Here is a 24,055-nt window from a genome sequence, read left to right as displayed (position 1 = left end):
GGGAGTGTTTTTCCGAATTTGTAAGGTTCTATGCGAATAGGTATTATTTAGTTGTTCAACTTTGTCGAAGACACCATTTTTGTATCTCATAACTGGGCTAAGATATAAGCAAATAAAGTTTTGGCTCACTAGCGCCATCTTGGGAGTGTTTTCCGAATTTGTAAGGTTCTATGCGAATAGGTATTATTTAGTTGTTCAACTTTGTCGAAGACACCATTTTTGTATCTCATAACCGGGCTAAGTTATAAGCAAATAAAGTTTTGGCTCACTAGCGCCATCTTGGGAGTGTTTTCCGAATTTGTAAGGTTCTATGCGAATAGCTATTATTTAGTTGTTCAACTTTGTCGAAGACATCAATTTTGTATCTCATCGCTGGACTGAGATATAAACGAAGCAAATATTTGTACGCTGGAAAGTTGTTTCATATGTTGCTTATAAATGCGACATTTTTTGGCGTCTGTGCGCCACCTGGTGAGTTAATTCTGAATTAAAATAGTTACCAAGTGGAAGTCAGCAGTCCTGTGATCAACTTTGCAGAAGACAGTTTTCTCCTAATCCTCTGTATTTTCAAGATATTTGCACTACAAGTACTGTCCTATTTATAGGACGCTGGGCGTTCGGGGCTTCTGTCCTATTTTTAGGACGCTGGGCGGATATGGGTTAATATTGATGATTAACTCCTGACGTGCCCAAGCAGCCGGCTGGTTCCACGGGAAGAACCTAACCGGCAAAGAAGTTCGGCTGATAAACCGTTTAATGACCGGACACAACTATTCACGCTACTGGTTGGCGCGAATGAAAATTTTGGACGACGAAACATGCGATTTATGTCAGGAGGCTGAAACAGCAGACCATGTCATTATGGACTGCCCGAAATACGGCAACATCAGGATGCACTACGAATTTGACCGATCCTACAGGACACTAGTAGAAGTACTACAGAGTATATCTCTCTACAAAGAAATTTGCAACTTTGTAAAACACTGTAAATTGTAACGAACGCCAGCAACAGTCACGGACGGATGCAGATGACACAGGGCATATAGTCAACTATGACTGACCCTCAAACGAGCTGTTCTAACGGCTCAACCAGAGCAAAGAAGAAGAAGAAGATGTTTGCTAACGATCAATTGTTCGCAAACCAAAGTCATAACTTTTGGAGGATTTTATAATTGTTATTACGCGATCTGCCTTCTGGTATACCATTTCTGATCCGAAAGTCAATCGGGTATGGTTTGGGAGAAAAATTATCTCGACTTGTTACAACATCCGACAAACAGTTTGTCCCGCGACAAACAGTGCATCGGATGCTCCATATATCCTTACTATGCGCGCGTGAGGAGCTGTTCAAATCATGCTTCTGCAAGAGCGACGGCCCTCTTAGACCATTCAAATATTATGTTGTTAGTTGCTAGAGGCGATTTTTTGCCATCCTTTACGATATTGCAAGCCAAGGCCAGAGACTCGTAACTACATGAAAAGACATTTGGTTTATCCGTAGATGCTATGTCGACACATCCGGGGAAGTGTGTATTGAATAAACGTATAAAGGTTTTTCCAGCCGGATCGTTCAGCAGAACGAAGAGCCTTCTTGTTAGCCTTGCGAGCCAACTTGAACGACTCTGATCCAGTTAAACGGCGTCTGTTCCAACTCCTTCTACTTTGTTTCCTTAGTCTAGTCAGATCGGAATTCCACTATGGAGTCCCTTTTGTAGTCTTCACAGATCGCAGAGGACATGCTTCTTCAAAAGCTTCCATAATGTAGGATGTTGTAGTATCAACGGCATCATCCAAATCACTTGGATTTTCAATGGACGGAGAATATTCCATGAGATTTGGTCGCAACCAATTCAGTGTAGAGTCCCTAGTTTATTGACTGGGGATTGCCAAAACGCAAAGTCGGCGCAGTTACATTTGAATGTTCAAAGAAGATGTAGCGATGATTTCTCATCTCTTTTCTCATACATGTCAATTCGTCAACTCGTGACTGGTTCTATAGGGCAGGAGAAGTGGATGAACTTGTCATTCATTTTTCTGTCAAATCTCATACAAAATCTACTTTTTCTTTGACAGAAATTCACTCTAGGTGAACCACTTCCCCTGGCCTATTCGAGCAGAGCGTTATGTTCAACAATTTTTCTCTAGTAGATACCATGAAGGTTGGGCGATTGTCTATGTTAAGTAATCTTACTATTTAAGTATTCCATCAGACTGGAGCCTCTCAAATTGATATCTGAGCTGCCCCAGATGATGTGATGAGCATTGGCATCACTGTCTACAATCAGCGGAAGGCCTTTTGTTACGCAGTGTACGACAAGTTTGAAGTCATCCGTTGGGGATGGTTCATCAATCCGAATGTGTCGGATCTGAAGCTAATTCAATTAAATTAGCTTAAATGGCACTACCACAACTATAGGAACACCCACAACTAATGGATCACTTGCCCTGGCAAGTGTAAAACAAAGATAGATTCTTCAATTTTGAGCGAAAAAATTGTTTTGGAAAATTAGTAAAACGATGATGTTTTTCCTATCAAATTGTCAGTACTGAATATTGTGTGGTAACTACAATACTAGTGTGACAAGAACGGCTTTAGGTTCCTTAATTAGACTAAGAAAGAAACATGTCCATAAATCGGTTTGGCAATCAGATGTTTTTATTCAAGAGTTCAACAAATTTATATAAAGACAATAGATAATTTTATTGTTGAAAGTTTTAGATATTCTACAAAGTGTACGCAATGATTGACATTCTGAACATTAACAAGTAACATTTAAACTCTTTCCAGGTATGCGATGCTGCATTTTGTAGGAAACCTTATCTTGAAGTTCATATGCGAACTCACACAGGTAACGATTGACATTGCATTAAATGTATTACCAAACGCTGTCTCAAACTAATTAATTTTATATTACAGGTGAACGACCATTCTCTTGCGATGTGTGTCTTAAACGCTTTAGTCAGAAATCTTCATTGAACACACACAAGAAAATTCATATGAGTAAGTAGAAATTTGCTAACACGTTAAGAAGTATTGCTTTAACAGTTTAATTAACATTTTACGTTTTGATATTGTGATGCTTGTACATAATGAAATATCAATTAGAACAAATTATATTTTCATTTAAAACATCCTTTCTAAACAAAGTCACATTTTAAATCAATGATAAAATGTAAAGAAGTCCTTTCATCAAAGTTACATTTCATAAAACTTACGGCTGACTAATGGTGACAAGCAACTAATTACGTTTCTCTCGTATTCTTTCTGTTTCGACTATTGTTCCAGGATATTGGAGCATTCATAAACCGTTCCAGTGTAATCAGTGTAGTGCATCTTTCGGCCGAAAACCGTATTTAGAAATCCATCTTCGAACCCACTCCGGTGAACGTCCTTTCGCTTGTGACAGAGAAGGTTGCGACAAAAGGTGCTCTGGCCTCAAAAGTTAAACCATTGTCCAACGAATTTTTAAAACGCAATTTCCATCTCTTGTTTGTAGGTTTTCACAGAAATCGACTCTAAACATTCACAAACGTGTTCACGACCGTTAGTATGAACTTCCTATTGACTTATTTACTCTAAATCATCGCTTCTTGATTACGTGCAAAGTTGCTTGTCGCCATTTTTAGCATTTACTAACATCACTGTAATGAGATTCATGTTTAGTATGAAAACCATATTTGTTGCACGAATCTTTAACCATTATTATTTTGTAGTAAATACTATAGTTACTGCTTTTCAAAACGATATGACCACCTGCATTGAGATGTTGGCAGAAGTCTAACGAAATCACAATGTCAATCTTAACTAAAATTGGAGGTCAACGTGGCCTAGTTGGCTGCACGTTCGCGTCATAAGCGGATGGTCATGGGTTTGATTCCCAGTCCCCCCCATAACAAATGTTCGTCTATTCGCTTAAAAAGCAAATTCGACACGTCTTCTAGAGCATCTGCTCTAACTGATCCGGATAATTGTCAACCGACAAATGAAAATGGACATCCTAACCCCGTTCTCCCGATGGACTGATTAACAACAGCAGCAAGAAACTTCCACGAGCTCTTCGTCCCTACCTGTGTGAGGCGGCTGCGCAGAGGAAACGTAGCAATCAGATCCAAAAATAGAATTAGAATGTATTTGCAATGTATTCAGGTACTGTGCGTTAGGTCAGTGATCTAACGGTTCCCAGCTGACGTGATGCCTAACGGCGAATACAGCTTAAACAAATAAAGTTAGAGAATAATCTTAACTAAAATGCCTCAACTATGAATAATTATCAGCTTCACGTTCAGACATTTAGTTAAAATTTAAAATATAATCGAGTAGGGTAGGTGTATCAGTTATGGACATAATGGTTCCCTATTTCGCCATACGTGATAGTTTTATTATTTTAAATTTTTTGATTATTCTGCGCATGACAGTAGTTTGATTTGAAATGAATGCTGATGAAGGTGACTATAGAACGAAGCCACACCTCAAATTTTCAAGAGCACAAGTCTTGAGAGCCACACAGCGCTCCGCTTTGAAAATTTATCCCATTGGTCACCACCAGCAAGCAAGCAATTTGATTGTTTTCCAACGCAAACTGTTGTCAAATTCTCCAGTCTTGTGCACTCGAAATTTCAAAGTTTGGCTTCGTTTCATAATCACCTTAAAACATTCAAAATGGGGGAGTTTTTGAGAAAACACATATGGCTAAATAGGGAACCACTATAGCCATAAATGGTACACTTTCCCTATTCAATAATTTATAAATTGGGGCTGTTTAAAATGTTATAACTGCTTTAAGAAAAAAAAAATTACATGAACCTATTGACGAATTGAATGTGCTCTTTCAATTTAAGCGATTTTTTCGCTACCTGTTTTTTGGTGATGGTACATTTCTACAAGCTACACTTATCAGTTTTGCACAAATCGCGTTATATCTGAGCGACTTTGTTGTACGAAATTTGTGCTAGGTCATAAAGCATGTAGAATGAAAATCTGAAAAATATATTTATCATTGCCAATTAGATAAATTATCAGACTATCACTAATGGAAATTAAGAACTTAACTATACAAAATTTGAATAGAAACTAGAAGTTCGATTTCAGCTGTGGTCGATTTTTAAAAGGGTCAGAATCAAGACCTTATGTATACGTTAAAACATATAATAATCTAAATTTTTTATGCCTATCCAAAAGTATAGATATTTGACATAACTAAATCGGAATTAATTCTTTTTAATTGTGTTCAAAACACCTGAATAGCTATGATTTTATTAATGTATCTTATGTGGGAAGACAAATTTAGAATTTTACCATTTTGTCAAATGTTTTCCAGCAAAGCCAAATAAAATTTAAAACGAAAAATCTTGTGGAACGTCTTAGATTCAATGTACTTGAACTCATCACATCGAAGGATTTACTTAAGTTTCATCAAAACGCAAAAGTAGGGTATGTGCTGGCTAGATATGAATTGACATTCTAAAATTAAAAATTTCAATGTAAAAGGTTGTTTTATCAAGCAATTTTTGTACAGGCAGCATTTTAAATACCCCAATGCAAAATACAAAAATATTTATTTGTTGGATAAAATCTTGTGATACACGTTGCCAAAGTCGTGCCCATACTTTCTGGGACACCCTATAACAAGTTTAACACTGTATTTACTCCAACGGTGTATTAAATTGACAGAAAAAAAAATCGATAAAAATATTTAAAATCACAAAACTAGCAAAAACCAAGAAATTAGTATATTTAAAATGATTGAAAACAAACACATTTGAGTAGTAAATTAATGTTAAGAAAATGGTTACGTTTAGAAAACTTTATAGCAAATGTTGCGTTACTTCAGATATTGTCCATTATAGGATTTAAAAATATACTGGACGAATTTTTTTTTCAATTTCTTGTGACATACTTATTATGACAGCTCGCATTACCGTATGTATTTTTTTAGATTTTCTCCGGGAATTTCAGCAAAACATAATTTATGTGTTTGCCCAGATGTTCTTTTAGACATTATTTCGAAGATTTCGTCAAGAGGCCGTTAGGATATTCTTTTTGCGGAAATTCTTAGGAACTCCTCCAAGAATTTTGTCGAAGGTATCTACCTTCAAGAATTCCAACTATTTTATTGTCTAAAGCTGACTCCAGAAACTAGTCCAGAGATTCTACGAGGAATTCTTTCAAAGATTTTTCAACTTTTTAAGAACGTCGCAAGACCTTCAGGAGTTTATCCAGTAATTCTTCCATAGCATTGATTCCTCTAGGATTCCCTCCAAGATGTTCTTCCAACGGTGTATTAAATTGTCAGAAGGAAAAAATTCGATAAAAATATTTAAAAAATCACAAAAATAGCAAAAAATAAGAATTTAGTTTATTTAAAATGATTGAAAACAAGGTATCAGACGAACACATTTGAGTAGTAAATTACTGTTAAGAAAATGGTGACGTTTAGAAAACTTTACAGCGAATGTTTTCCAAATAAATGTAAGATTGATGAGCAAATTTTGTCAGCTTTCATTTTGTATTAATTTGGGTTACCTTAGATATTGTCCATTATAGGATTTGAAAATATACTGGACGATTTTATTTTCCCTTGTCATATTATTAAGGTGCAGTTCTAAATATTTCTATCGAAATATGTTTTTGTACCTATTGTAACTAAACCTCCATGAGTCGATATCTAAAGGGATTGTCGGCTCATGGAAATATCGAGTCATGCAACAGAAATGCTTTGGAAACCGGTTTGAGAGGACCATCACAGTTCATATAGGATATATCTGAATGCATTTCAAAGTGAACAGTGAAACACAAAACTTAAAAACACTACATTGAATTCATATCACGCACCATGTATGGAACCTTAAACGTCTCTTGACATCTTTAGAAATCTTTCTGCTTATAAATTTGTTTTAAATCTGCTCTGAAAACAATTTTCCTTTCGCGTTCATTTTTTCTTTCGAGTTAAAATTTTTGAACTGGTCAATGTTCAAGCTTACTTGATCTCTCGTTCAAAAATTTGAACTGGAACGCGTTCAAATGCAGCACTGGTAGAAACTGTGGATGAATTCTTGTCGAAGGACTGGGACAACTGACGTATGAGCCCCTGGAGGAATTGTTATAGGGTTTCCAGGAAAAAAAACCATAAACGAATTTTGTTAGAGGCACTGGAATGAACCATTGTGGATTTTCTCGGAAGATTCCCAGGAGTAGCAACTGGAGAAATCGGAATTGTGGAAATTATTGTAGATATGAACATTGGAAAGCTCAAGGATTTCCTTGCAAAATCGCTTTTAGAATTGGTGGACGATTTCCCGGAAGAATTGATGACTTTCTCAAGTAGTCCATGGCGGAGTCCTCAAAAGTGGTCCAGAAGAATTCTTGTAGGAATTTGATCGTTGGTTACGACCAATTGATAGATAATTTTAAACCATTATTGTTTTGTTCTCTAGATTTTTAAACCACTGTTTTCTTCTCTAGATTTGTGCTCTTGAAGATTTAGAGGTTTTGTTTTTGACGCTATGGTGGATCACGAAACGCAGTTGTTAGTCTTACACACACATTGTTGAAATCTCGATAATTATTGAACTTTCATGTAAATCGAACAATTAACGAAAACGTTCAGCATTTGGGCTAAGGTTTTGGAATTAGAAGGTAAAAAAAATAAATCGGTGAAATATTTCCCTTACATTTTGTATGTGTCAGTTTTAGCTGCATGGGTTTCATGAAGAATGCAGAAATTCAACGACAGAATATTTCGAAACTTTCATGGTTTGAGAGTTTTGTTGAGATGCTTATCGTCGTATAAACAAAATCTGAGGTGCATGCAACTTCGATAATGAATAAATAGGCTTAAAAAAGAAATTCTTCGCTACCGGAACTCGCTCAGAACCAACAATAAAAGTTGTAAAAATGTCCTTACTAATGCAATTCTGCCATTGAATTGAAGTAATTTTGAAATATTTGATAGGGGAAGGGGTGGTAAAATGAACACCTTAGAGAAATCATCTTGTTTCTGATAGAAAAACGAGACATTTGTATAGTTCTATCGCACAACATCAAAAATAGGGATGTAATATATAGCAGGGGCCCAGATAGCCGTAGCGGTAAACGCGCAGCTATTCAGCAAGACTAAGCTGAGGGTCGTGGGTTCGAATCCCACCGGTCGAGGATCTTTTCGGGTTGGAAATTTTCTCGATTTCCCAGGGCATAGAGTATCTTCGTACCTGCCACACGATATACGCATGCAAAAATGGTCATTGGCATAGTAAGCTCTCAGTTAATAACTGTGGAAGTGCTCATAAGAACACTAAGCTGAGAAGCAGGCTCTGTCCCAGTGGGGACGCAGCGACATGGATTCAGACTAAAATAGCTAAATGTTAAGTGATCCAATATTTCATTTGTTGCAAGCATTTTTTTCTCAGTGTAGCGCCCGTTAAATTCCTATCCCTCGAAAGATGCAACTATCTTGATATTGATTTTGTTTTCTTGAAAGGCGCTTTCCGTTTCCATGTAGAGAAATTTTCAGTTTTATTAAAGTTACCCGTCGTGTACGGTCGGAAAAATACAGTCCACGTTTTTGATTTTGACCGCAAAGATTCGTCCGAAACATTTGGTCCTTGGGAAGCCGGATGGTGAATCGCGCGGAAATCGGTGATCGTTCGTGAAATCGGTGGAATAAAAGTGATTTCTGGCTCTGGAAGAAGTCAGAAAAGTGAATTAGCATCGGCCAGCGGGCGGACAAACGATTTGTTCTAGCCGACTTAGCGACGAAGAAAGGTGATTTCCGGCTCTGGAAGAAGTCGGAAAATGTGCTTCATTCTGCTGGGGTAAGGCAGACGTGTTTTTGCAAAGCCACGAGTTTCTAAAAGTGATTCCCGGCTCCGGAAGAAGTTCGAAAAGTGTGGTAAATTTGAGAGCTGATGCGCGGCAATTAAAGTGTGGTTCCCGGCTCTGGAAGAAGCCGAAATTTGGGTTTGCAGCCGTCAGCGAAAGTCTAGTGGTCGCACAGCGACAAAGAAAAGTAGTTCCGGCTCCGGAAGAAGCCCTCAAAGTGTGTTTGGTGTGGTGGGCGGTCCCTCGCAGTGGAGGGCAAAGAAGAGCCAGAAAAAGTGATTCGCTTCTAGCAACGGCAGCCATTTTGTGCTAGCCGAGAAGAAACTGCATGGTGATAATTCGACGCCGGTGCTCCGGTGAGTGAAGAAAGAATACAGGAAGAAAGAAAAGTGAAAGTGGCATGCAGTTGCGTTCCGGGAAGCTGAAGAGAGTTTTGTTCTTGTCGCCCGTTGCCTCTCCATTTGGATCCCCCGCTGTGTTTTCCACTCCTAGAGGTGCAACTGGCGGAGCAGTTTTGCCACCGGTTCAGAGCGTGCGCGAGCAAAGGGAAGAACAAGAAGCTCGGCATCGGGATTCGAAAATGTCTGATTCAGTGGCTGCTCTTGAAAAGTGTTTGGAATCAACAGCAGGTAAGGTCGAAAGGATTCGACGAGCGATTGTTGCTGCCGACCATGATTACGGTAAGTTCAACATACATGCCCTTAAATTATACGTTCGTACCGTGGATGCAGCCAATGATGAATACGGTAGTTTATTGAATCGAATATATCTGGTTGATCCAACGCAACGGAATATATTTGAGCCCAAATACATTGATTTTGAGGAGCTGTATCAGTTTGTATGCATTTCCTTATCGGAGATGATACAGCAATATGAAGACGACCAGAAAGCTGTTGCAGATGCGGCCATTGCGGCGACGTCGAAATTTGAGAAGGCCAATTCCATATGCCAACCAAGCACCAGTGGAATAGTGCCTCCAATGCAGATGGTACCGTCTCTTTTGTTGCAACAAGCTCCGCTACCGACATTTGATGGTAGCTACGAAAACTGGTACAAGTTCAGAGATCGGTTTACTGATATTGTGGACAAGTGCACTAACGATTCGCCTGCCACGAAATTACATTTCCTTGTTTCCTTAGTTGGAAAGACCAAAGGAGCTATTGATCAACAGACGTTGAACGATAATAATTACCAGGGAGCTTGGATCATTCTTGCAAAGAAATTCGAAAATTTGCGAATGGTTGTTCAAACGCACATTACACAGTTGCTATCGTTGAAGCCGATGACTAAAGGGAACCATGCGGAGTTGATGGGGTTACTCGATACCGTAGAAAAACGACTACAATCACTAGAGTTCCACAATTTGAAAATGATGGACAGGCTGTCCGAGGCCATCATTGTGACTCTGGTTATCACGAAGTTGGACGCGGATACCCGTAGAGCATGGGAAGCGACCGCGGAACATGGGCAGCTTCCAGAGTACAAAAAGACCATGGACTTCCTCCGAGAACATATGCTTTAGCGATGCGAGCAGTCGATGAGTCTGAGACCCAAAAGTGTAACCTCTAATCCTCGAAACCCTGCTGTCAGCAGCAAGGTTCACACAGCGACAGTTCAAGAACCCAACAGCTGTCTACTCTGCAACGACAATCATACGATCGATACGTGCAACATGTTCAAGGAGTTGAGCGTAAACAACCGATATTCGAAGGCCAAGCAATTTGGTCTATGCTTTGCTTGCCTTAAACGAGGACACCGAACTGCTAACTGTAAAATCGATAGCAACCATCTGTGTGAGTGCAAGAAGAAGCATCATCCTTTGATGCATTTCGAAGCTAAGAAGACACCAGAGACGGCAACGGGCAATGCTGAGACAAGAACGGTTCCTGAGAGATCCAGTGCATCCAGTAGCGAGCCGCAAACCGTGGCGAAGTGTGAAATTCAGCAGGAATCCAGCGTAGCAGTGAAACAAGTTTTGTTGGCGACAGCGTTGATTGATGTGTTCGACAGCAGAGGCGTGGCCCACAGATGCCGTGCTTTGCTTGATTCCGGTGCAATGGCAAGTTTCGTGTCGGAAAGAATGTGTGACTTCCTGGGTCTGCAGAAAGAGTGCGTGAATGTTCCGGTAGTAGGCGTCAACGGAGCAAGAATGACGGTGAAGTTCAAGGTTACAGCTGTCGTGAGTTCCAGATCGGCGGCTTACAGTTTTCCCTTGGATTGCTTGGTGGTGCCCCGTATCACTGGTGCGTTACCATCATTGAAGGTGAATGCAGCTGCCTGGCCGATTCCGAAAGATCTGAAGTTGGCGGACCCGAAGTTTTTTGACCCAAGCCGAGTGGATATGCTTGTCGGAGCCGAGAAGTTCTATGAGCTGCTGCAGTCGCGCAAGATTCCAATTGGGGAAGGTCTCCCACTGTTGCAGGAGAGCTTGTTGGGTTGGTTGATCGCCAGACCAGTGTACGACACGCAGGGCTTTGTTAGCGTACAGGTGAATCAAAACGTTACGATTGACGGATCAGAAGGTCGACTAGAAGAGTTGATGAAGCGATTTTGGATGATCGACGAACAGACGTATAATCCCTTGGAAAACGACAATTGTGAGCGGCACTTCAAGGCGACTTATGCTCGAGCTGATGATGGCCGATACATTGTGCAGCTACCCTTTCGAGAAGATGCGGGTCAGCTGGGCGATTCCCGGGCTCAAGCAGAAAAACGATTCAAGGCATTGGAAAACAGAGTAGATAAGAATCCTGAGTTGAAGCAAATGTACTCTCGCTTCATGCACGAGTACCTCGAACTTGGCCATGCAAGGATTCTGAAGGAAGACGAAGTACATATTGAGGGGGCATATTATCTTCCTCACCATTCCGTGTTGAAGCCCGACAGTTCGTCAACGAAACTGCGAGTGGTGTTTGACGCCTCCGCCAAGTCTACTACGAATTTGTCCCTTAACGATCTTTTGATGGATGCGCCGATAGTCCAGAGCGCTCTATTTGACATAGTTCTGAGGTGGAGATTGCCAAAATATGCCTTTACTGGAGACGTGAAACAGATGTACAGACAGGTGTTAGTACATTCTGATCATACGAAATTCTTGAGATGTCTTTTTCGAGATAGCCGATCCCAGCCGATCATGGATTTGGAACTACAGCGAGTGACGTACGGCGTGGGTCCGGTCGGTTTCCTGGCAACGCGGTCGCTGATTCAGCTGGCCAAGGATGAGGAGCAGAACTTCCCAAGGGCGAGTGCAGTCGTTCTAAAGTCTTTCTATGTGGATGATGCGCTTACCGGCGCAGACACTCTCCAGGAAGCGGTGATGCTGAGGAAGGATCTGCAAGAATTACTGTGCCGTGGAGGATTCAAGCTGCACAAATGGTGTGCCAACGATCCAGCGATTCTTGAAGGAGTGCCATTGGAAGATCGTGAAAAGCTAATGAACTTTGAAGATAGTGATGTGAATGAAGTGATTAAGACTCTCGGACTATTGTGGGACCCCGCGAGTGATTGTTTTGTGTTTCGGGTAAAACCACTGACGGGCAGTTCGGAACCACCGACAAAGAGACAAGTACTTTCCGAATATGCCAAACTTTTTGACCCGCTCGGTGTCTTGGGTCCAGTGATAGTGTTGGCCAAGCTAATAATGCAGCGACTGTGGCAAAAATCAATCGACTGGGACGAACCAATTCCGAGTGAAGAATTAGACAATTGGAATAAGCTGCGGTCCGAGTTGTGTGGGATGAGTAATATGCGGATTCCTCGTCGCGTTACCGTCGATAATCCGTCGGTGTTTGAGTTACACGGTTTTTCGGACGCGTCGCGTGCGGCATACGGATGTTGTGTGTACTTGCGTAGTGTTTCCGTGGATGGCGTTGTTGGGGTGACACTGCTGTGCGGCAAATCCAGAGTTGCGCCGCTCAAGGAACTGAACTGAAAGGAGAAAGAAGGAGCACCACCGGAAGAACTAACGATACCGCGATTGGAGCTGTGTGCAGCCGTCCTGCTTGCAAACCAAGTGAAAACAGTGCGCGAAACCTTAGGAATCGACATTTCACGTGTCGTCCTGAGGTCCGATTCGAGTATAGTGATAAGCTGGATCAAAAAGACGAAGCCAAATCTACCAGTGTTCATTCGTAACCGTATCGCTGAAATCCGTGGGTTGTCCGCCAATACTGAGTGGCTTCATGTTGGGACAAGAGAAAATCCAGCGGACTTAGTGTCACGGGGGGTATTTCCTGCGGACTTTTTGAAAAGTGACTTGTGGTGGAACGGACCGGAATTTCTTCGGTCAAGTGTAGACGAGACGGCTAATGACGAACAAGAAGACTATAGTGAATCACCGGTTGCCGTCGAAGCGATGGCAGTTGTGATACCGTCATGTGATGATTTGTATCAAGTGATTCAGAACAGTAGCAACTTTCGACGATTACAAAGAGTGTTTGGTTATGTTATGCGCTTCATTCGTAACTGCCGTGCGAAGAGAAGCGGAGGAGAACTTCGTCGTGGAACTTTGACCGTTGCCGATCATCGTGACTCGCTGTACGCTATGGTGAGAATCGTTCAACATGTAGTGTACCGCAAAGAGATCAACAACGTATTGAAGGGTGACCCTGTAAAAGGTAAGCTGCGCAACTTGTGTCCTATTTTCGATGCAACGGAGAAACTACTTCGAGTAGGGGGTAGAATCAAGAATGCCGTGCTTCCATACGATCAGAAGCACCCGTTGATCTTACCGGAGAAGAATCAGTTTACGGACACTGTCATCGAAGCAATCCACCGAGAAGAATTACATGTTGGACAGAGTGGGCTGCTAGCGAAGGTAAGACAACATTTTTGGCCTGTCAACGCCAAACGAACCATCAAGCGTATCGTCTGGAGATGCATCACATGCTTCAAGCGCAAACCAAGAGACGTCGAACAGCTCATGGGCAATCTACCGATAGCTCGTGTCACTGCCGCTGAACCCTTTGTTCGGACCGGGGTAGATTACGCAGGCCCCTTCCATTTGAAGCAAGGTCGCTTGAGGGCACCTATCAAATCATATGTATGTGTTTTCGTATGTATGACAACAAAGGCAATTCACCTTGAACTGGTGAGTTCCCTAACAGCTGACGGCTTCCTAGGAGCATTGCACTGCTTTGTTGGACGCCGCGGAAATGTAAGCGAAATGTTCTCAGACAATGGAACAAATTTCATTGGAGGCGAGCGCCAACTGACCGAATTGCGACAGTTGTTGAAATCCCAGTTATTGGGGAATAAGATTGACGATTTCTGCCAGCCCCGTGGTATTCTGTGGAGATTCAATCCACCGAAGGCGCCTCACCAGGGTGGGCTCTGGGAGGCCGGAGTGAAGAGTATGAAGACCCTCCTGTACAAAGTTATGAACGAATCATACTTTAACTATGAGGAAATGACAACACTGTTAGTTCAGATCGAGGCCATCCTAAACTCTAGGCCGTTAATCGATCAAGGCAACGACCCCACGGGATATGAAGCATTGAGTCCTGCCCATTTTCTAATTGGTCGCGAATTGACAGCAGTAGCAGAACCACTTTACGATGGGATCAAGGAGAATATGTTGTCACGGTACCAGTTGGTTCAGAGGCGCAAGCAATCATTTTGGAAAAGATGGTCGTCTGAGTACATTACTGGATTGCAACGACGCAGCAAATGGTTTCAAGACTCCTACGGTGCTGCGTGAAGGTCTACTGGTGATTATGAAGGAGGATGATCTGCCGCCGCAGACTTGGAGACTAGGTCGGATCGTCAAGACTCATCCTGGAGACGACGGTGTCGTACGCGTGGTCACTGTTAAAATCACCAGCGGCACATTTAAGCGAGCAACTACGAAAATTGCCATTCTACCCGTGGAAGATGCAGAGCGTGATCAGGACGTGAATGGTTGAGCCATCCGGCTCCGGCGGGTGGATGTTAAGTGATCCAATATTTCATTTGTTGCAAGCATTTTTTTCTCAGTGTAGCGCCCGTTAAATTCCTATCCCTCGAAAGATGCAACTATCTTGATATTGTTTTTGTTTTCTTGATCAGTTCTATCGTTGCCGTCGTCGAGCACGGACGCAAGTAATTGTGTTCCCTCTTGATCGGTTTCTCGCTATTATTAGAAGAGTTTCCAAGTGCGTTTTGGTTCACGGTCGTTCACTGTTGCTACACCTATCGCGGTGCTTTTTTGTGCTGTACAAACAGCATGAGTGAAAAAGTAATCAATACCGTTCAGTTTCGCTTTCCGGTGGGTTGTCCACAACCATCATGGGTGGAAGTAGCAACTTTCCTAAAGCAGCTGGACACGGACTTGATGTCAATGGAAACTGCGTATAAAACAGCGCAAGACCGTTCGCTGCTCATCAAATTTACGTCGAAAGAGGCTATGACGAAATCGCTGCGCAAGAATGTGGATCCACGGCAATTCGTTTATGCGAACGGAAAAGCAGTAACGGTGAGGATGTCGACAGCGGGTGCAAATACACAATACGTCCGTGTGTTTGATTTGCCACCTGAACTGCCGGACGATAGTTTGTCGTCGGTGCTCGGACAGTTTGGTACTATTGAGTATGTGGTCCGAGAGAAGTTTCCGTCGGACCTTGGCCTCGACCACATGTACACAGGAGTGCGTGGAGTGTACATGGTCGTTAAAACGAATATTCCACCATCAATCCAAGTTGGTCATAGGAAAGGGAGGATTTTCTATGAAGGTCTGAAGGACACGTGTTTCCTGTGTCAAGAATTGGGACACCGCAGGGACTCTTGCCCACAACGGCAAAGCCGAAACAACAAGGATAAGAAGAAACATGGAAATTCTGGAACTTGTTCATATGCTGACGTTGTGTCTGGAGAAGCAAGTACATCAAAAGCATTGGAGATGTCGGAAGCATTGGAGGAGGACATAATCGAAGTACTTGAAGAAGAGGAAGAAGAAGAAGAGTACATCGACCAATCCACGGAAGAATTAGAAACGGAACAGATAGAGCAATCCGTATGTGACACAGGAGCTGATTCGGAAAAAGAGCGCCGGCAGAAAGAAAGTATGGAAAAACTGGGAGAAGTGGCCAAAGCAATCCACGAGGCGATGCTGAACTCAAAAGCAACCCAACGGCGGGCCGAGTTTGCGGCTTCACGTTCTGGTTCGGGTTCCAGTACAGGTGCCGGGCCAAAAACCAAGGTCGCTCGCAAGACCCGCTATTGATAATTTAGTATGATTTTTTTAGAATAACAAATTGTTCTGTAAGATATTCGGCTCCGTAGAGTTTTTAGAAAACAAATGAGCCTACCAAATAAATGAATTGATTTGTTTTCTTGAAAGGCGCTTTCCGTTTCCATGTAGAGAAATTTTCAGTTTTTTTAAAGTTACCCGTCGTGTACGGTCGGAAAAATACAGTCCACGTTTTTGATTTTGACCGCAAAGATTCGTCCGAAACACTAAATTTTCACATATTTTCATCGCTATTAAAAAGCGATGCAAATGTTCATTTTACCTGCACTATGTGGGTAAAATGAACAGCGATTGGTGGTAAAACGAACACCATGCAAAAAACGTGAGAAAAACAAATATTTCTGAAAATTTCCATTGCCTTACCGAATACATCCATTAATGATTGTAACCCATTCAAAAAGAATTCTAGGTATCAGATTTGACATCATATCATAACGATATTCACCTCACTGAAAAACCTCAAGTCATCCGTGCTAAAAGTTACGTCAATTCTAATTTCCAAACATGGTTTTCTAAAATCTTAGTTTTCGTTGATATTTTCACATCAATTGACCTACGTATCAACTCGAACACTCAAATTTATGCTCTAAATCGTCCGTGCGTGATAAAAATTCATCGAAATTAGTTTTTTCTCTGTAAAAGGCACGGTGCTCATTTTACCATCCCTGTTCATTTAACCACCACTTCCCCTACGATTGCAAAAATGGCAAGTTTGGCAAAGAAAGCTCTCTTTTAATAACTGTGGAAGTGTTTATAAGAACATCAAGGTGATACGGAAAACCTTGTTATTTTCCCTATCTTTTGTCCTACTCTAACAATTATCATCAAAACTTTGCAGAAGCAAATCTCTAGTTTTAGTGAACCGATTAAACTGATTTTTTTTGGGTTTTGCACTACATACAGGGTGGCCAGTGGAATGTCAATATCAAATTCCCGTTTTCTCCCGGTTTTTTCACGGTATTTCAAAAATAGTGCCGGTTTAATTATAGGCTGTTTTTACCATTTCAAACGAACTCAAGGACGAGTTATTGGTCATACAGCAAAGCATTTCTATTAGCGTTAGACGAAAATATTTTTTTTTCCGCGCACTGAAATTTTGTGTGTCCATCCTGTTTTTGCTAAATTCCAGTCTCATCTATGGAACCGTATTTTAACATTTTAAGTGATCGTGGAATTTGTTTTTAAAAAAAGAAGTGTAAAAAAATTGGACATTGTTTGTAAGATGCAATATCAAGTCAATTTTAGAATGAATCATAGTTTAAATTGTTAACGGACACACAGTTTTGGTAGAATTTGAAACAAGTCGATCAGTTATCATACATTTCCCGATCAAAAGACAATAGCAAGCCTATCACATCAGAAGAAAATAACAAGCCTGCAACAAAAATGTTTTTGAAAAGTTAGGTAAACTTTCATATAAGTTGATTTCAAAAAATGATTGAAATAATATTATCATAAGGATGCCAAAAACATACTTTAAGGAATAAAAAATAGAAGTTTAAGTAGAGGGATTTTTTTTAGCTAAGATTCATAGAAAGTTGAAAATGCAATCAATAACAGCTTCACGAATTGCAAGAATTGCTCAGAGAAATACATATTATATTTTGTAACATGAAACTCTTCAAGAAACGTTATGAAAAAATCATTATTTACAAGATTTTTCAGCAATGAAAGGTTTTAACTTTTTATCTTATTAATTAGAGAAAGTCGAAGTTTAGACTTTTTCAAAAATATTGATCAAATCAGTTCTAATTGACAAAATTTGTATAAATATTCTCTTTTTATATATTATCACTTGACTTTATTGACAAGCTTGAGATTCGAATGTTAAACTATAGTAAAAACTCACTAAATAATTTTATAGGGATTGTTTTGGTTGGAATAATATCTGATATGCACAATTTTCCCGGTGTTAATTGAAATTCCCGTATATTTCCCGGTTTTCTCTCAATGATTTTAAATTCCCGGCTTTTTCCCGGTTTCCCGATTTCCCGGTGTGCTGGTCACCCTGTACATATATATCATTATAGTGATATATTTTTCGCATCGATATATTGAGTGGAACTTGAGATTTGCTTCTTCAAATGGAGAGGGTGATTAAAACACCGTCCCGTGCGGTCTTAAGCTTAGAAGCAGGGTTCGTCCTAGTGAGGGCGTCATTCCAGAAGAAAAAATAATGATGAAGAGCAGGTGTTCCGCGCAGCAATTTTATTTCTAAAAGTGCTCCGTGAGCCAAAAATGCTGGAAACCCTTGTCCTAGATTGATAAATCGAGAAATCGGTGAAGGTGTGCAAAATCTCTGGAGGAAATACTTGGATGATCTCTGGAATAAATTTCAGAGTAATCCGCGTGGAAATTACTGTAGGTAAAAGCGTTGGAAAGCTCAAAGATTGCCTGGAGCGAATTCTGGGGAAATTCCTTTAAAAACCACTTGAAAAATCGGTTGAAGAATTTCTGGACGATTTTCTGGAAGAGTTGATGAAATTCGGGAGTGATCCACATCTGAGGATCTGAGCAGAAGTTTCAGAAAAACCTGTGTAAATGGTTAAAAATATTAGAAAAATTCAAAAAGCTCTAAATCAAAAAAGTGCAAATTTGTGCAGCTAAATTCTTTACGATCCATTAGTTTACATCTCAAAGTACCCTTAGTAATGATTTTTAGCCTGGGACATCTTGGGACAACAAAGTATGGGATGTATAAAGTTTAGATATAAAATCGAGAACATTGATAATATGTATGTGTGGTCAGTAAATGTGAAGTTGGTAGAATACGGCATACTGTCATGGGCTGGTCATATTGTGTAGATGTATGTGCTAAATTTGGAACGCCTTTTATTTAATTTGGGTTTATGATGTTCCAAATTATTCTTTAAGCGGTTGAAATTCATCGAAATTAGTGTAGCTCACTATTCTTCCATGAACCCCATTATGGGAAGAGGACAAAAATACAAAAATCGACTTTTTTCAATTTTTTGCCGATGACAGATTTTTCAATATGCCGCAAGCTTATCTTGTCTACCAAGGCGTGGAAAAAGATCGGAGGTTCATGCAAGTTCGATGGTATGTGTGTTCCAGCACACCGTGGGGCCTTCCTTAGCCGAGTGGTTAGAGTCCGCGGATACGAACTGCGGCCGGCTATGTCCCAGTGGGGACGTTAATGCCAAGAAGAAGAAGATATATCAGGTTTTCTTCACATTTCATTGTATACGATAAAAACTGGGTAGTCATATCATTGTGAAAAGCAGAATATGAGTTTTAGAAGACATTTTTTTAATTGAACAGTAATTATTCCTATTGTATATAATATAGGCACACAATTTATCTAAACTATTATTTTATCAAATCTCTTAGCGAACCATCGGCCTTTTACTTGCGAACATTGCCCAGCAACGTTTTGTCGGAAACCTTATCTTGATATCCACATAAGGTCACATACCGGTAAGCAAACATCTACACCTGATTTAGATGTACAATTCAAATGTTCCATTCAATATTTCTAGGAGAGAGACCATTCGAATGTGTAACGTGCTTGAAACGGTTTTCCCAAAGATCTACATTGAATATTCACAAACGTATACATACGGGTAAGTTAGAAAAATGATTCGGGATTCGAATTGTGTAAGGTTAAATTGCCAATGATTCGTTATTTGCCCTTACAGGTGAACGACCCTACGCATGTGATATATGCAATAAAACATTTGCCGTTAAAAGCTATGTCACAGCACATCGGTTAGTACAATTAACTACACAAGTAACCACCAAGCACTAAATCGGGCTACTGGTTACCTGAGTACTTTTCTCAACATATATAGGTATGTTAACATTTTTATTTTTTTCCCAGCTGGTCGCACGTTTCGGAGAAGCCATTGAATTGCGATCGCTGTTCAATGACCTTCACCAGCAAGTCCCAGTTCGCAATCCACATTCGGACGCATTCGGCAGGCCAGAATTTCGAGTGTCGATTGTGTGGCCGAACCTTCATCCGGGACAGCTATCTCATTAGGCATAACAATCGCGTCCATCGGGAGAACCGGATCAACGCCAGTAGCGTCAGTGCCACCATTAACAGCGTAGCGATTGGGGAAATTCCTTCGCCACATATTGGGGGATCGGATGTGGCGAACAGTGCAGCGCAGGATACAGCAGATCACACCGTAGTGCAGATCGCTTCCCAGTCCCGTGAACCATTCAACAATGCCACAGTACAACAACCCTGCAATTTCAGGTAAATATAACATTTTGGCGAAAAATAGGCTTGATCGTTACAGAGGGCGTTAACCTATTTTTGGCAATTTTAAGCCCATATTTGGCTGCTGTTTTATGCGTTGTGTTTTTGTACACCACATACCGAGATGGGCTAGTTTTATTGAGTCGTAGGTGGAGAGTCAACTCCACACATCGCCTGTTTGCAGATTTCCTCCTTGTGAAAAAGATACCTATAGATAAATTCACATCAAACCAACACCACTTGTCATTGGGAAATGATCTTCTTATTATCATAGCACTGAAATTGCATACAGACCAAGTTTTTAAACTAAGATTTCGTTTTTACTTATAGATATGTACCCGAGCTTCATATGTCCGAAACAATATCATCCGTATCCCACATTTCTTCCCCGGACATCAGTAATAGTCACAATTTATCACCAAGTATGACCAGCTCGAGCCAAGACCACGGAATAACGTCAAATCGAACGATGATAATCAATGCCAGTACTGGAAGCGTTCACATGACTGACGGTATCATTGATCAGGGCGGCGCTCGTCTGATTCATGAGTTACACGATCGTGATCGTATCGAAATGGATCGAGTTCTACAGCACGAACGTACTGACCACGAAACTCGGAACTTGGCGGAACGCTTCATACATAATGCCGAACGAATGGCACAAGATCATGTCATACAACAACAGCAGCAGCAACAACAAGATCATCACCAAAATATGATGTCTCCGGTTCATCGTATGGTTACCGATAAAAACAGTATTCCCCATCTCCTAGAACCAAAACCAGAATAGAATCTCTTGCTAATGAATGCTAACCGTTACCGTATCATAGTGAAACCATATACCAAATGATACAAACCATACTGTACAATTATTAAAGTATACCAAACTAGCAGTGAAACACAAGAAATTTAGAACAAACGTTTGAAATACACAATTGTAGGAATATTCTGAGAGCGTAACCTAAGATCAACAAATCCATTGCAATATCGCAGGAATATACGATAAAACAAGGCAATGTGAGAATTTAATACCTACCACGATAAACGTAGCAAATTATGACTTACACATAGTACCACGCATTACAATATATTCACTAACAAGCAACAATATTATAATCATTATTAGTAGTGATAGCATATTATGATAGCAAAATACCAAATTTTTATACAGTAAAAACGAAGGCAGCGCCATTGGTATTATAGTGAATCAGGATTAGTTTTTGTTTTCTTTCGTTGACCTACAAATGATCATCAAATATAGTAAAATAATAAGTGAAAACATCAAATCTCGAATGAACGGTCTCCCCGAGCAGGAAATACAGGAGAGAATGTGTTATAGAGCATATAATATAGAGACACCATGAAGCTTCCTAGAGTAGTCATTTCCAAAATGATGTGATCTGTAGCTGCCTTCGGCGTTTTATTTTCGACGTAAGTTTCCAAAAAGGAAAAAAAAACCATTGCAAGAAATGGAAATGATTGTGTAAACGCCCGATTGTAACGTTAGTAGTTATTATGAAATATATTTATTTTATTTAACGGACCATATTGCAGTTTGATCTTTCATTTCACGACAGGATTGGAAAATGCATTTACGTCTTTTTTATTCTCTATAAAAGATAATTAACTTTGGAGGAATAAATCTGAGTTAGATTCATACTTACTTACTTATTTGGCTTTACAACAATTATCTTGGTAAAGCCTCGCCAACAATATTACGCCAATTCACTCGGTTCATGGCCGCTTCTCTCCATCCTCGACTGTGACTCATGCTCTCCAGGTCCTGGTGCACCTGGTCAATCCACCTAGCTCGCTGCGCCCCACGCCTTCTTGTTCCGACCGGATTCGTAGCGAACACCATCTTTACAGGGTTGTTGTCCGGCATTCTTGCAACATGCCCTGCCCAGCGTATCCTTCCAGCTTTAGCTACCTTCACGATACCGGGTTCGCCGTAGAGTTGAGCGAGCTCGTGGTTCATCCTTCGCCGCCACACGCCGTTCTCCTGCACGCCGCCGAAGATCGTCCTTAGCACTCGGCGTTCGAAAACCCCAAGAGCTTGCAAGTCCTCCTCGAGCATAGTCCACGCCTCATGCCCATAGAGAACTACCGGTCTTATGAGCGTTTTGTACATCGTGCATTTGGTGCGGGGGTGAATCTTTCTTGACCGCAGTTTCTTCTGGAGCCCATAGTAGGCACGACTTCCGCTGATGATGCGCCTTCGTATTTCCCGTCTAACATTGTTGTCAGCCGTCAACAAGGATCCGAGATAGACGAACTCGTCCACCACCTCGAAGGTACCCAACTAACATTTAGTGCAAATGTAAACATTCTCTAGGCCCTCTTTATACGGCTTTATGCTGAGTAAAGGCGCTGTACATACGAACGAAAGCTTCTATGCGATCCTTTTACCAACAAATCTGGCGAATCTACTCAGCTACTTTTAAGCTGTGTTGGCAGCTCTTATTCATACCGACCATTGCTCTATCTCGACAGTTATACGACAAGTAGCTGTGTAAAATCTTCGGAAGGCGCTTTCTCAACCATTTTGCAACTGTTGAATAATTATTATACAGCTTCGCTGTATTATCGATTAAATATTATTTTCAAGCTGTTTCACAGCTTCCGGAATTCATATCATAAGTATCTGAATTTAATGTTCCCAACGTTACCTGCCACCGCTTGGAATCGAACTCACGATCTCTGCATCCACAAGTCTCGACGCTGTCCTTGTTGCCACCACAGTCTATATCAAAAGGCAAAGAAAACACACCGTTTTGTTCTACATCGAAAACGGTTCACACAATATTTTAAAATGATCGTAAAAGATGCCATAGCCGCGCTTACACCACTTCATCAGGCTGTAAAAGGGTGCGAAACGTCAAACGCAATGTTTACATCCAACAAGCTGAGTAGATGCGCCACAAGTTGTTGTTTTACAGCATACTGCTGTATGCTCGCTGTATAACTAACGACAAAGCGCTTCTTAAATATATATTGAGCAGCATAACAAATCATATTGTATAGAAGCAGCCAGATTGATGATGGCGAGCTTTATGCCACATCATAAGGTTGCTATCTTTTACGGTGTTGAGTTACAGCTTAGTGAAAGCAGCAAAAGCGATAACTGACGAAATTTATTCAGCTAAGATTTGTAGCTGCAAAACGTTTGCGTTACAGCTGTATTAACGCTAATCGTTCTATTTTTGACAGCTTTCATTTTTTGCTGCGTTCGCTGCTTCAATTCAACTGTTATACAGCACAAAGCAAATAATCTTGGCTTATAGCGCTAATTTTTTTTTTTTTTTTTTTTTTTTTTTTTTCTGCCACCGTTTCAAATTTACTCCCAATAATATCCATGTCGTCCGCAAAGCAAACAAATTGTCCGGATCTCGTGAAAATCGTGCCTCGGCTGTTAAGTCCGGCTCTCCGCATAACACCTTCAAGCGCAATATTGAACAACAGGCACGAAAGTCCGTCGCCCTGTCGTAGTCCCCATCGAGACTCGAACGAACTGGAGTGTTCGCCCGAGATCTTCACGCAGTTTTGCACACCGTCCATCGTTACTCTGATCAATCTTGTGAGCTTCCCGGGAAAGCTGTTCTCGTCCATGATTTTCCATAGCTCTACGCGGTCGATACTATCGTATGCCGCCTTGAAATCGATGAACAAATGGTGCGTAGGGACCTGGTACTCACGGCATTTCTGGAGGATTTGCCGCACGGAAAAGATCTGGTCCGTTGTCGAGCGGCCGTCGATGAAACCTGCTTGATAACTTCCCACGAAC

General features: G+C 40.9%; 1 protein-coding gene across 3 annotated transcripts in view; it reads left to right on the top strand.

Moving 5' to 3' along the window:
• The window catches only part of LOC5564778 (zinc finger protein 25), a 40,601-nt gene extending 18,787 nt beyond the window's left edge, over window positions 1-21,814 (top strand). For 2 of the 3 annotated variants that reach the window (XM_021855140.1, XM_001649061.2), the window contains exons 4-12: window positions 2,789-2,849; window positions 2,918-3,001; window positions 3,287-3,425; window positions 3,498-3,544; window positions 19,395-19,481; window positions 19,544-19,627; window positions 19,703-19,772; window positions 19,885-20,268; window positions 20,602-21,814. In XM_021855140.1, the coding sequence (XP_021710832.1) occupies window positions 2,789-2,849; window positions 2,918-3,001; window positions 3,287-3,425; window positions 3,498-3,544; window positions 19,395-19,481; window positions 19,544-19,627; window positions 19,703-19,772; window positions 19,885-20,268; window positions 20,602-21,061 (1,416 nt within the window). In that variant the 3' untranslated portion in view covers window positions 21,062-21,814. The remainder of the gene's footprint in view (window positions 1-2,788; window positions 2,850-2,917; window positions 3,002-3,286; window positions 3,426-3,497; window positions 3,545-19,394; window positions 19,482-19,543; window positions 19,628-19,702; window positions 19,773-19,884; window positions 20,269-20,601) is intronic. The other variant, XM_021855141.1, reaches the window with a different exon arrangement.
• Window positions 21,815-24,055: the final 2,241 nt, after the last annotated feature.

This window comes from Aedes aegypti, chromosome 3 (assembly GCF_002204515.2).
Source record: "Aedes aegypti strain LVP_AGWG chromosome 3, AaegL5.0 Primary Assembly, whole genome shotgun sequence".
Classification (NCBI taxonomy): domain Eukaryota; kingdom Metazoa; phylum Arthropoda; class Insecta; order Diptera; family Culicidae; genus Aedes; species Aedes aegypti.
Note: the sequence above shows the minus strand (reverse complement) of the source record. Positions and strands in the feature narration are given on the sequence as shown.